The sequence below is a fragment of the Gopherus evgoodei genome, chromosome 2, assembly GCF_007399415.2.
Source record: "Gopherus evgoodei ecotype Sinaloan lineage chromosome 2, rGopEvg1_v1.p, whole genome shotgun sequence".
Classification (NCBI taxonomy): Eukaryota; Metazoa; Chordata; order Testudines; family Testudinidae; genus Gopherus; species Gopherus evgoodei.
In genome coordinates, this window is record NC_044323.1 from 227,488,006 (window position 1) to 227,501,803 (window position 13,798).

The 13,798-nt window shown below is 40.4% G+C and overlaps 1 protein-coding gene across 3 annotated transcripts in view; it reads left to right on the forward strand.

The window, feature by feature from the left end:
- XKR4 (XK related 4) overlaps positions 1–13,798 on the forward strand; it is a 393,035-nt gene that overhangs the window by 312,591 nt on the left and 66,646 nt on the right. For 2 of the 3 annotated variants that reach the window (XR_003999125.1, XR_003999126.1), the window contains exon 3: positions 4,601–6,720. Coding sequence is in view for 1 of the 3 variants with exons in the window: in XM_030553103.1 (XP_030408963.1) it covers positions 4,601–5,547 (947 nt within the window). In the remaining 2 variants the exon portion in view is untranslated. Of the gene's footprint in view, positions 1–4,600; positions 8,860–13,798 lie in introns of those variants that run through there. The other variant, XM_030553103.1, reaches the window with a different exon arrangement.

Consider the following 13,798-nt stretch of genomic DNA (forward strand, 5'->3'; position numbering starts at 1 on the left):
TTAATAGCAGAGAATGTGACCTTGAATTTAGTATTTTATTTGAAAAAATTCTGTGTGAGAATTAATGAATGATCTTCCATATGCTAAAGTGAAACTGAAGGTATGTATGCATGTTTGGGGATTGTGTGGTCCTCAAAAAAGGATTTGCAAGAAAGTATACAAAAAACTCTCCCATATATTATACTGTCCTATGCCAATAATACAATTAAGGAACTTTTTTTCAGTACTATTTATTAAGATAGGAGGAAATTCTCAGTGATAATAATTACTCTCTTATTACTTCTCCTCTCCAAACTTTTCATTTTATAAAGGTGACACTCTTTAATTATATTTTGGCAGATGCATGAAAATCATTCCCATAAGAACATGAGAGCTTATGCTTTCAATTGCTAATGATGCCTATAGAAATAATGATTACTGAGACAGAGTTCAGCACGACAAGCAAATGTACATATCAGAAAGGGAAACATCATCAATTTATACTGTTTTCCCAGCCCTCCTCCCTGAGGCCATGGCTACACTAGAGAGTTGCAGCGCTGGTGAGGGGGTTACAGCGCTGCAACTTAGGATGTGGCCACACTTGCAAAGCATGGCCAGCGCTGCAACTCCCTGGTTGCAGCGCTGGCTGTACACCCGGTCGAGCCTCGGGTGTAGGGATTCCAGCACTGGTGATCCAGCGCTGGTCAGCAAGTGTGGACGCCCACCAGCGCTTTTATTGACCTCCGGGGTATAAGGAGGTATCCCAGAATTCCTGTCCACAACAAACCGGAAGAAAGGGAGAGCTCGGAGTTCAGCCAAACTGCTTATTTAAAAAACAAACACAGCTCCTGTTTGCTGAGCGAGCGGAGGCAGGCAGGGGAATTACTTTGGAATGTTCACAGCTGTTTGCTTGAAGAGAGAAACAGCACTCTCACACGGCAGAGGGGGAGGGGGAAGTCCATGTTGAGCAGATGCTTATCTGGTCTGACGGCTATTTAGGAGTGCATAATTTGCATTTAGTGAATGAGAGAGGGGTGGGGGAAGGGGTCAGAACTTTTAAAATGATTGAAGGTAGGCACTGTGTGTCTTCCAGTCCTTAGAACTTGCAAGGCAGGGAGCTGAGAACAGTGTCAACTCCAAAAATCCATTCTGTCTGTCTCCTCCATGCTCCCTGTCACATTCCACACACCCCCTTTTGAAAAGCACGTTGCAGCCACTTGAATGCTGGGATAGCTGCCCACAATGCACCACTCCCAACAGCGCTGCAAGTGCTGCAAATGTGGCCACACTGCAGCGCTGGTAGCTGTCAGTGTGGCCACACTGCAGCGCTGGCCCTACACAGCTGTACGAACACAGCTGTAACTACCAGCACTGCAAAACTGTAAGTGTAGCCATGGCCTGAGTCTCATTGTTTGCTCTCTTCATGAAGGAGAATTCCACCAATATTATTACTATTTTGGTATCCTCGTATCAGAACAGGGGAAGAAGTGGCAATACTCTACTCAAAAACTGTGCTCTCAAACCCAGGGCAGTTCTGTGCTTCTTAAAAAAAATTGACATTGAGAGAGATAACACAATGACAATTTTTATATGATTGTTAGGCATCTAAGTTAGCAGCCCTTTTATATCAATGAGAGCACTGAGAGGCATGAAGTTCCAGTCTATCCACCGAGTGAGATATCATCATAACCTCAGATAATAACCTCAGCTATCATAATAACTAGAAATTTCTTTAAAATAAAAGCTTTAATTCCTCAGAAACTGATGAGGGCACTAGAAAAGTGGCAATACATTATACCTCTTGGTATTAAATGTTTTCAGAACTAGGTGTTGTAGAGCTGTTCATAGAACTCAACTGGCAGAGCAGTCATCTTAGAATGCTCTTGTCCCATCTTGAACTTCTCCCTAAAGGTAATCTGATAGGTTACCACAGCGGTTCTCAAACTGTGGATCGCGATCCCAACGTGGGTCCCTACCCTTTTTAATGGGGTCACCAGGGATAGCATTAGACCTGCTGGGATCTGGGGCTGAAGCCTGAGCCCCACTGCCTGGGCCCAAAGCTGAAGCCCACGTCCCACAACCCAGAACCAAAGCTGAAGCCCGCAAGCTTCAGCGCTGGGTGGTGGGGCTCAGGTTACAGGCCTCCCACATGGGGCTGAAGCTCTTGGACTTTGGCTTTCCCCTCCCCTCCAGCAGGGCTTGAGTGGGCAGCGGGGCTTGAGTGGGCTCAGGTTCTCTCCCCTTCATGGGGTTGTGTAGAAATTTTGTTGTCTGAAGGAGATTGTGATGCAATGAAGTTTGAGGACCCCTGTTAGCACATATGTCTTTCTAATAACAGATGTGAGAAATGGCTTCTGCTTATGTTGTGCATTCACATACATAATTAACATCCTGCCAGTGACAGAGATGGTTGCTTGCAAGAACCAATGTAATGTTCTCTTCTGAAAATGAATCCTCTTAAATCAAAAGGCAAAATCTAAAGGTGATAAGAACCCACTTGTGCTTGTTCTTTGTGAATCGCATCAGTTGCAACAACTGGGCTTTGCATTACACCACCACTTCCAAGACACAACTGGAAATGATTTTAAATGAAGTAAAATAAAGGGCTAAATTTTGTCCCTCTTCCTGAAACAGAGGAATACATCATTCCATGAGTAATCACTAATGAAATCAGTGAGCTATCCCGGGAGTTATATGCTATTCAGGCTAAAATTAGAGTTAATTGGAAATGTTTTTCATGTCATTAATAATTTAGAAGAAAAAGTTTGGTTTTGGCCAAAATTTTCAGGCACTTTGAAGAACAGTTTTGACAATACTGGATTTTTTTCATGAAAATTTGTCTGATTAAACGCCATTTTTCTCTGAAGAAAGTTGTGATGAAAAAAATTTAACCAGCTCTACCGAAAGGGATTATGATTGGGTGAAATTCTGAAATCTGAAAATTTCCTTTCATCCCAAATTGGAATACAAAGGTGAAATTTCAACATTTCCCATGAAACAAAAGTTTCCACTTGGAAATATCAAACCACTCTTATCAAAACTTTGATAAGGCTGAAGCACTTCATTTCATTCCACTTCAATAAAGCTGTTTTATATTGACTAGTTTGAAGCACTTTGTTTTGAGCTGATCAATTTAATTTTTATATTATTATACTATTAAAGGCTACTCAAAACATTTCAATAATTGTGCTTTGGAAATTTCTGTGAAACTGATGCTTTCCTGAGAAACGTTTTGAATTCAGCAAGTCAGCATTTTCTAATAGAAAAGTGTTTCAGTGGGAAAATGTTTGACCATATATAATAAATTAGATTGGTAGACTAACTAACTGAATCAACCATAGTGCATAATTTGACAATGGGCACCTTTGGTCTGATCCAGTATGGATGTTCTTATTTTATGTTATGGCAGTGATATTGTCACGGGATTCTCTACTCACCACTGGGGTGCCTCCACCTGGCTGCTCTAGGATTAGTTCCTTCCAGGTCTGAAACCCCCTTCCATCACTTGTTTACAAGCCCCACAGCCTGTCTGTCCATGGTTTGGCTGCTCCCTCTTCATGGCTTGGCCATATAGCTATATCACTATGTGTTTTCCCCTTCCGGGGGTATCAAATTCACACAGGACAAACAATCTCAGGCAGACTCCAAATCCACTGCCCTGACCATACCACTTTCCAAGTAGCTGGTAGGGGAACCTGGGCCTGCCCTTTATTTTGGGTTCCAGCTCGGGGACCATCTAATCAGCAGTCAAAGTCCGCACCATCTTAACCCTTGCTGCCATTTCCCTGAGCCATTTCCTGCACCCTCTCCCGCTATGTTTCTTTCCCTCTCTTCCCTCTCTATTATCCAAAGGATGGCTGCAGACTCCTTCACTGCAGCCCTTTTCTGCTGCCAGCTTCCTGGCTTTATACTATTCCTGCCTTTCCTTCTCAGCTAGGCTCCATCATCATTCAGAGGTTACTTAGGACATCTAATTCTCTCAGTGGTGTCATATCCAGTTAATTTGCCTCTTCTCAGACTCATTGAACTTTTCTAGGCTAGAGTGGGGTGAACACCCCATCACAGATATTTTAGGAAGCTCTAAGCATATTCTCACATTCTAATCAGTTGGATTATTTATTTATCATATAGCACCATAAGTAATTAAATTAGAAGGAAGTATTAATTTTATACTGAGCTGTTATGTAGTTTTCTTAGAAACAATGAAATCTTATGTTCTTTAAAATAATAATAATAGTAACTGTACATTGTTAACTCACACTGTTGACAGAGAAAGCTATTGCAAATCACTGAATTTTATGAATTAGCAAGTTACCAGACATCATGGAAAGGCAAAGATAATATGTCACAGGATGGTTTTGTTCAGGGTGGCAACTCTAGTTTAATTGCACTCATTATAACATGCTAGTACACAAACAACTATAATGCAGTCCACTTTGTAAAAACTCAAAAGTCCACTGAAATTTCAGTAATATGAGATCTGTCCTAACTGATTGTTGAGCAACTGGGAGACAGTATGAATTCCTAGTGTTAATTATGGAGGTTCTGCTGTATTTTCACTGGCTCCAACCAAGTTCTAATGCACTAATTAACCCTTTACTGCATCTCCTATTTTTTCTAGGTCTTACAGCTGCAGCATCTCTTGTGTCCCTGGCTTGGGCTTTGGCTTCCTACCAGAAAGCCCTCCGTGACTCCCGCGATGACAAGAAACCCATCAGTTATATGGCTGTTATAATCCAGTTTTGCTGGCATTTCTTCACAATTGCAGCCAGGGTCATTACTTTTGCTCTCTTTGCCTCAGTTTTCCAGCTGTACTTTGGGATCTTCATAGTCCTCCACTGGTGTATCATGACCTTCTGGATCGTCCATTGTGAAACAGAGTTCTGCATCACTAAATGGGAAGAGATAGTGTTTGATATGGTTGTTGGGATTATCTATATCTTTAGCTGGTTCAACGTCAAGGAAGGAAGGACACGTTGTAGGCTCTTCACTTACTATTTTGTGATCCTTTTGGAAAACACTGCCTTGAGTGCTCTCTGGTATCTGTACAAGGCCCCACTGATCTCTGATGCTTTCGCCATACCAGCACTGTGTGTGGTGTTCAGCAGCTTTTTAACAGGCATTGTTTTTATGCTGATGTACTATGCCTTCTTTCATCCCAATGGACCAAGATTCGGGCAGTCACCAAGCTGTGCTTGTGAGGACCCTGTCGCTGCCTTCACTATGCCCCCAGAAGTGGCAACAAACACTCTAAGGTCTATCTCTAACAATCGGAGTGTCACAAGTGATCGGGATCAGAAATTGGCAGAGAGGGATGGGTGTGTGCCTGTCTTCCAGGTAAGGCCCACTGCACCTTCAACACCTTCATCCCGGCCGCCAAGGATTGAAGAGTCAGTCATTAAAATTGATCTGTTCAGGAACAGATACCCGGCCTGGGAGAGACACGTGTTGGACAGAAGCCTGAGGAAGGCTATCTTAGCTTTCGAATGTTCCCCCACTCCTCCACGGCTACAGTACAAAGACGATGCTCTTATTCAGGAGCGCTTGGAATATGAAACCACTTTATAAAAAATAATAAAGACTTGAAGAAGCTACAAAGTTACAGTCCAAATTAAGGATTGACAATAGGGCTGTGGCAATAACTAAACTGCATACTACAATAGAGCAGCAAGTGGTAGTTTTCATAGTCTGGCTATCGTCATGATTATCATTTGATCCTCTGTATCCCGTCTGTCTGCAATTCACTTATAAAGCAGCATCACCTGAGAGCCTCAAAAAATCTATTACTTCAACTGGGAAACAGACCCAGCTCACCACTCCTTGCTGCTATGAAACTCTGCTACACAATACATACGATCAACAGGAAGATTCTGATGAGAGCTTTCAACTTTAACCAGTAGTGCATTTTACTTTAGAAATGAATGATTGATATTTGCTTATTTAATGACAAAAAAAAAAGTCAAAATAGCTTAGCTGTACCAGGCAATGTTGCTGTTATAAAAACTCTGGTTTCTGCAAAAATGATAGGAGTATAATCCTTAAGTCTCCAGCAGATACACCATTCAGTTTAGAATAGATTTGCAAAATAGTTCTGAATCAAAAAAGTACGTGTCATGTTTTCAAGCCTATCAGAGGAGAGTAAACTAGAGTCTGATTAATCAGGTAATAAGCATTAGTACCAACAGAACTGCTAGTTGTCTATAGAATTCAAGATTCATTTTAATTAAAATTTCAGTTACTTTTGACAGAAATCCTATGCAGCTCACCTCTGGCTTTCAGCAGGAACAAGGAGCTCTAGCCTTTAGTGATGTAAATTAAATGATAATCATGATTCAGTGTTCAATTTGCAAAAACTTGAACAAGGTAAAGCAAGAACAAGGAAAGTGTAGGTTTCATACTCTGAACTTTTGAGGACCATGTTCAGATTCTGAGAAGAAAGCATCAGGATATGAACACATTGTAACTTAAATTTGTTTCAGGACTCAGAATGATGCATGGCTCTGTGTGTGAATGTATGCAGGTGGGATAAGAGACGCAACATGCCATATCCTTCTAGTGCCAAACACTGTATAACTACAAGATTGATATTGTTGCCTGAGGGACAGAAAATGAATGGCATGAGGCCTACAAGAGCAGGAAGCAGGAAAGAACAATCAAGTTCTCCACGTGTACAGACAGCTCTGTTTTTTTCCCCACCCAAGGTGAAAGTGATGTCTTTTAGAGGCTTTCAGCCACCTGTTAGTAAGTATATACAGTCAAGTAAATTAAAACAAGCTGTGTGGAAGATCCTCTTGAAACTATTCAAGACTTGGTTCCATATCTATCTAAAAGTGATGTTGACTCACTTGTAAAATGAGTGTTTTTGCTGCAAGCATCTGGGTTTTCAATACTATACCTCCCTAGGGTATGATCAAGTCAATGGTATCCTTATTTATGTTAAAAGTATCCCCTGATGGTGCTTTCAGTTGCATTAAAGGTGCAAGTCAAAATTTGATAGTATTTTTTTTAAAGCTGGTGCAGAGTGAATAACTCATGGATTATTTCAATATTTTTGTAAAGTAAAAATATGGTATATAACGGTGTTACTTTTTATAAACCGCAAATCTTTTAATACATCTCATTCTCTTTAATAAGATAGAATTTAAGACCTGGTCCACAAATGATATCAACTGGCCTCCACAGGTTGATGTAAACATGTTTTTTCACACGTTATGGATTTATTTTGCAGTGTAATGCCATATGAAAGCCTACATGGGTACTTTTAGAAATATTCCATAAAAAGTGAATCCTGTTTCAAATATAGGTGGGTTATGAAGATGCCAAAGGGTTTCCATGAGAAACAACTCGCTATAACTATGTCTATCCATTTTAGGAAAGTGGAGCACAACTGGAGGTTTGCTGTTTTAAGCAGCATTGTCAGGATGGAGAAGAGCTGTGATTTTGATATTTTAACCACTGTCAGGTATATTAAGTGTAGTCACTGCTGTATATGTTCCTGGATAAGTTCAGTCCTTCCTGTTATAATATTTGTAATATGAAATAACAGAAGTTACATAGCATATGGTTTCTTTGTATACATTCAATTAGCCATTTGCAATACTTATATCATTTTTTTTATTGGTGAAATGTTCAAAGTCTGTTGTCTTTGGTAGGGGCAAAATCCTCAAAACAAAATATCTCTGGAAGTGCAGGAATCTGCAAGAGAGAAAAATAGTAAAATTTTACTGTCACTAGAAAAATCCCCCAGGTTTGAAGATTTGCATAGATGTTTGCAAATGAAGCAGCAGCCAGTTGCATGCATGGTCATTTTTAAATGAAATGGTCATTTGATAGAACATGAAATCTTATAAGAAGTGATTGCCCCCTTCCACAGGGGTTCACCTGATTATTCAGAAAATTTGTCAGAAAATACACTGGTGCTACAAGCAATTAAAAAGTTTTGGGGAATCAGGTCCTTTGTCCTTGTCTAATCAAATTCAATAGAGCTTTCATTCCATAAGCACACACCAGATCATCACATAAAAGAAGTGGCCAGTCTATACATACCAAGCATCCCCAAGTTTTTCTTACCTGAAACATCAAGGACTAGATTCACAATGGCTAAGTCCAGCATTTAGGCCCCACTGGCATTCACAAAACCATTTAGTCCTGCAGGTGCTGAAATCCCTAAGTACCTACATTTCAGCCACTAAAGTCCCTGAGGCACCTCACGTTCTTCTGCTGGGCATGCAAACAGTCACCTAAGTTCTGACACCACTGAGCAGCTTGGCATCATAAGCCTGGTGGGATTCATAAACTAGGCATTCCCCTGCCTATCTCCCCAGCAGGGCTCAAACTGGTAGGCATGTTCAGAGTATGCCTAGCCTCACAAAAAAGATGACCTGTGGAGGAGGTGGTTTCCCCTACTTTTACCACTGGGTGAGAGAGACCCAGGTTCAAACCCATCTTCTGCCTGCTGTAGTTCAAGGATTTGAACATAGGTCTCCACCCTTTCAGATGAGACCCCTAACCACTGGACCATAGGGTATTCTGGGGTGAGTCTGTCAATTTCTTCTGTTGGAGCAGTTCCACCACCTTCCCCTCCTCCTGGGTTAAAGGACTAATCTGGTTTAAGTGCCTAACTCAAGTAGAGGGCTCACAGTTGTAAATCCCAAGTGGAGATAGGCACTTTCCTCCTGCCTAGAGTTAGGCGCCTAAGTCTCTTTGAAGCCCTACCCCTCTCCTTAGCATTTCCTTATGGCTAGCTTAGGTAGCTCCCTGCTCTGCTTGCTGGCTTCTATTAGTCTCTTCTTTAGGCGCCTAACTCTCCCCATTCATTGAATAAGTGCCTACGGTGGGGTTGTGAATTCCACTAGGTGGCAGGTCCTAAATCCCCCTTGTGAATCTACCTCCAGGTCTTATGAAAACAATGCTAGAAGTTGATTTCTACTGGAATAATTAAAAACCTGCACATGTGAAAACAGAGTGCAGTGTTTTTCCAAATCCTAAGTCTTAAGTTTTGGTGAGGCTTACAGAATCACTTTATTTAAAGGACTTTGTCAAAGTCCAAATTTTGCATCACAAGATTTTTGCTTTGGGTTTTTTTTACTTTCTAGAGTTCAGTTTCTCTATTCTCCTACCAATTTTTTTCTATGTATAAAAAAATCAAATTTTTAAATATCTGTGATTTTTTAAATGATTTATTACAAGTCCTAACTCGTAGAAAATTGCTATATGCATGCTGTCATAGAGAGTAGTATGCATAACCTCTCTCTAGAAATAAATCCAGGTGTGTTCATGGAGAAAGAAGTGTTTTATAGTAAGTCAAATTTTGATCCCCAAAAACTTAATTTGTCACATTCGTCAATATCACTGATATTTGGAAAGCAATCAGAATACACATTGAAATCTATCTTTGCAATGAACTACACAGACTGACTGTTTTTCCATGAACAGTCAAGCTAAATAGTGGTAAGAATATTGTTTTAGGAGCTCTCTCTGTTAAACACAACTCATTCCAGAAACCTCCATACTGCCTTATGAATAGTTAATAATGGACATGCACTATTCTTTTTACCATGAATTATAGTTTTAGGATTAACCAAGAAAGTTCAAGTAGGATGGCAATAGGAAAAATGAAATGTTAAAACTTAAGCTTTTGAAGTAATCAAAAAAATCAGTTCTTTAATATTCCATTCCAGAATAACAGGAAAATGACATAAAACACATAAATAAATGAAAGCTCAGAATTATGCTCTGATGGAGGAAAAGTATTGCATTGTCTCTTTGTGTGTTAGAAATTAATTTCACATTAGCCTTGTCTATTGAGCTGTGCAAATTTACCAGTAGATCTAAATGAAATGAAGTTGTTTAAACACTGTCCTGAAACATGGGCATTTTAAAGTTTGTAGGTTTATATGTTTAAGAAAAGATCATTTAAATAACTGCACAATTATTTAAGCACTAACACTGACCTTTGGAAAGAGATTCTTGATCATTTTAAAATGCAGTATGTTATATAAATACTTAGTTTTCATGGTTATCATAAATATTCACCATTAGTCTATTTGTTTCTAAAAAAGCTTTTCAAGTGATTCTTCATTGTTCATCTTTCCTTAAAGTTCATCAAAAGCCTTAAAAAAACTAACACTCTTCATGGAATGGTGCTTGGCTACATCATTGCTTCAGCTAAAAGTTGCTATTGTTTTGCTGCTCACTTTCTGAAGTGGTGCAGTTCAATGTGGCTGGGATGCTGCAATTTATCCTGTGACTGCCCCACCTCTTGCACTGGCCTGCACAATGCCAAGGAAATGACTTCAGCCGAGTGCTGGAGTTGTAGTGCTGCCTCTGTTGCCCCTGTGCATGGTAAGAAGCAGAGTAAATTGCATTCATCCAAACTGAACAGACAGACAAGCATCCATCTAAACAAGCTTATTTCGGCTGAGCTGCTGCAGAAGGTGCATGATGAAAATAATCACAACATGTGCCCGTGAATTAACAGGCTCAGCGCTGTAATTACTAATTCTATAGTACAACAGCACAGAATGTGGGAAGAATTATATAAAAACACAATGAGCCATTTAAATGTTGCTAATTGTAGCAATTAGGCTAACTCACATGAAGCCTGCGCTCTCAGCAGAAAGCCAAATGGAATAAGTGGCAAACAGCCATTTATACACTACAAACAACAATTATAAAATTCATCCTCAATTGTTTATAGAAAAAAATATCTTTTTATTATACATATGAATCCTTTTCTCTTTGTTCTGCTTCAATAGATGACATCTAAACTGAGAACAGACCAATTTAAATCTAAGAACAGACCAAACTGAATACGAAATTCTGCATTTGCACTGTTTCCCATATTTCTTTGTGTTCACTTTGTTTTTTTTTTAAACAGGTTACTGCAATTAGTATGAATGAATAAATTTTTAGAGAAATTCTGTATCGGATTTACTCATTTCTAAACTGCTGCAGTGCTCTGTTTGCCAAGATGATTTACCTGTTCAATCAAATGCAAATTTCACCCTAGAACTGAGGGCATGGTCCTGCAAAAACTTGTTCATCCAACTAGGTCTTATAGGAATAATCTCACTGAATTAGAGTCTATGTTGATATTTTGCAAAGACTTTTGTAGACCATTGGACCTGATTCTGATCTCATTTACTTGTTTTAGGGTATGACTACACTTACAGCTGTACAGCGCTGGGAGGTACAGCTGTGTAGGGAAAGCGCTGCAGTGTGGCCACACTGACAGCTACCAGCGCTGCAGTGTGGCCACATTTGCAGCATTTGCAGCGCTGTTGGGAGTGGTGCATTGTGGGCAGCTATTCCAGCATTCAAGTGGCTGCAACGTGCTTTTCAAAACGGGGGTGGGGTGGAGTGTGACAGGGAGCGTGGGGGAGACAGAGAGAGTGGATTTTTGCAGCTGACACTGTTCTCAGCTCCCTGCCTTGCAAGTTCTAAGGACTGGAAGATACACAGCACCTACCTTCAATCATTTAAAAAGTTTTGACCCCTTCCCCCACCCCTCTCTTATTCACTAAATGCAAATTATGCACTCCTAAATAGCCTTCAGAGTACATAAGCAGCTGCTCAACATGGACTCCCCTCTCTCCTCAAGCAAACAGCTGTGAACATTCCAAAGCAATTCCCCTGCCTCCACTCATTCGCTGGAGCAAAGAGCAGCTGTGTTTGTTTTTTAGATAAGTAGCTCTGGTTTGTTGTGGACAGGAATTCTGGGATACCTCCTAATACCTTGGAGGCCAATAACAGCACTTTTGGTGGCCACACTTGATGAGCAGTGCTGCATCACCAGCGCTGCAATCGTTACACCCCAAGCAGACCAGGTGTACCGCCAGTGCTGCAGCCAGGGAGTTGCAGCGCTGGATGTGCCTTGCAGGTGTGGACAGTTACTAAGTTGCAGCACTGTAAACCCACCACCAGCGCTGCAACGCTCCAGTGTAGCCAAGCCCTTAGAGTGGTAACCTCATTGTCTTTAGTGGAATTTCTCCTGATTTACATTGACGTAAAAGAGATCAGAATCAGGGTCATTGACTTCAGTGGACAATTTGTATGAGTAAGGATGACTTTTGTGGGTAAAGATTTGCAGGATCAGGACCTCAGTCTGCATTGTTAGCTCCACCCTGAAGTCAGCTGGAGCTTTGCTGTGGACTCTGATGGCAGCAGGATAAAGACTTAATATTGCTCAACTACAGCAGAGAACTGTACTCTAGACTTAGTGATGCTAATCATTTGTCTCTCTTCAGTGCTGACACTAATATAGCCGAGGTTTGTCTGGTTGACGGTTTTTTATTTGTTGACCTATTCCTGTTAAGTGGACTTTGAAAAATGTCTATCCAACTCCAGTCCTTTCAAATTAACATTGTACTGTTTACTCTGGAACAGAACAAACACATTTATCAGAAGCGACTTCATGTAAACATTGGAGTTCAAGCCTGCAGTTATGGTTTGGATTTCATTATTAGGACTGACTTACTTGTGCTGGGAAAATCTTGTACACACTGGTAAGCCACATGTCTAGTCTGGATCCTGGAGGGAAGATGCCAGGTATACAAATAAGTATCTGGCTGATGGATAGACACAAGGGGGCTAAAGAGATGTCTGTCGGTAAGCTTTGTGGGCATGGAAAGATGCATCCTCCAGCATATGTATGAAGTAATTTGTGCCATCCACACATCTAGAATTTATGCTATGGGGTAATTTTGGGACCAAGGCATTTTAGCTATATTATAAGAGAGTTGTGGGTATCACATTTGGGGTTGGGAGCTTGCTAGGATTTGGTAAGCTAAGTTACCAAATAATAGAAAATTCACATGTAATAGATAAAAACAATTCACTATTCATAAAAAACACTTAGCCAAAACCTTATTCTCTTGAAATGATTAGGACAAGGTCAGTTTGAAATATACCCACTAATACATGTGGAAACTACAATAGCAGGAGCACTAGCTATGCCTAAAATAGATATGCCCTTCAATTCTATAGGTATATTGCATCCCCTTACTTCAGACCCTATACAAGGATATTTGCTTCTGGTCTCTTATTCCACTGGCAGTTACTCGTCGTCTGGGAGCAAAAAAAAAAAAAAAACGCCAGATCCAAACAGTGGCTGTTATGTAATTATTCTGCATTTCCAGCAGGCGGACCAAGTTATCTGGAGCTCTGATGCACTTCCTTTCCAGCCCCAATGTGCCCACTTTTGCTGCTTTGCAGGCAAGAGGTCAGAAAGGGCTGAGTTAAAGGAGAACAGACCTGGCAGAGTCTAGTGCAGCATATGGAATAGTCACTGCTCCACTGGGAAATCTGCCTATGGCCTGGAAGTTGCGTGCAAATGACCCACTCCATGGGGTATGCAATAAATAGGCCTGGATATTTGCCCTAAACAATACTGTTTATGAAGATTGATTGTTTTTCTTACACAAACAATGGGCTCACATTGGGGCTATATCAAACACACAGTTTTAATTTTATTATACGTGGGGGGATAACAAGTGTACATAGAGATACACACACACTTTGTGTTGTGCAATTCCCGAAGTGTTGATGGGAACATTTGTCAATAGAAATAGATTTATATAAAGCATTTGTAATAGAATTACACTTTTTTCTTCCTTAATTTTGTATTTTTTACTCACTGTACAAACACTCTCTAGCAAAAGCGTGTGCTATAGAAAGCCACTCACATGTTTCTGGCAAAGTGAAGAGCTATAGGGTATGAACTAATTGGTAATTGGCATCTGAAAACATTTTATTTTTCTCCTGGACCTCATCATTTGATGTAACAACCTAATTTTAATGCTCCAGGACTCTTACCTCT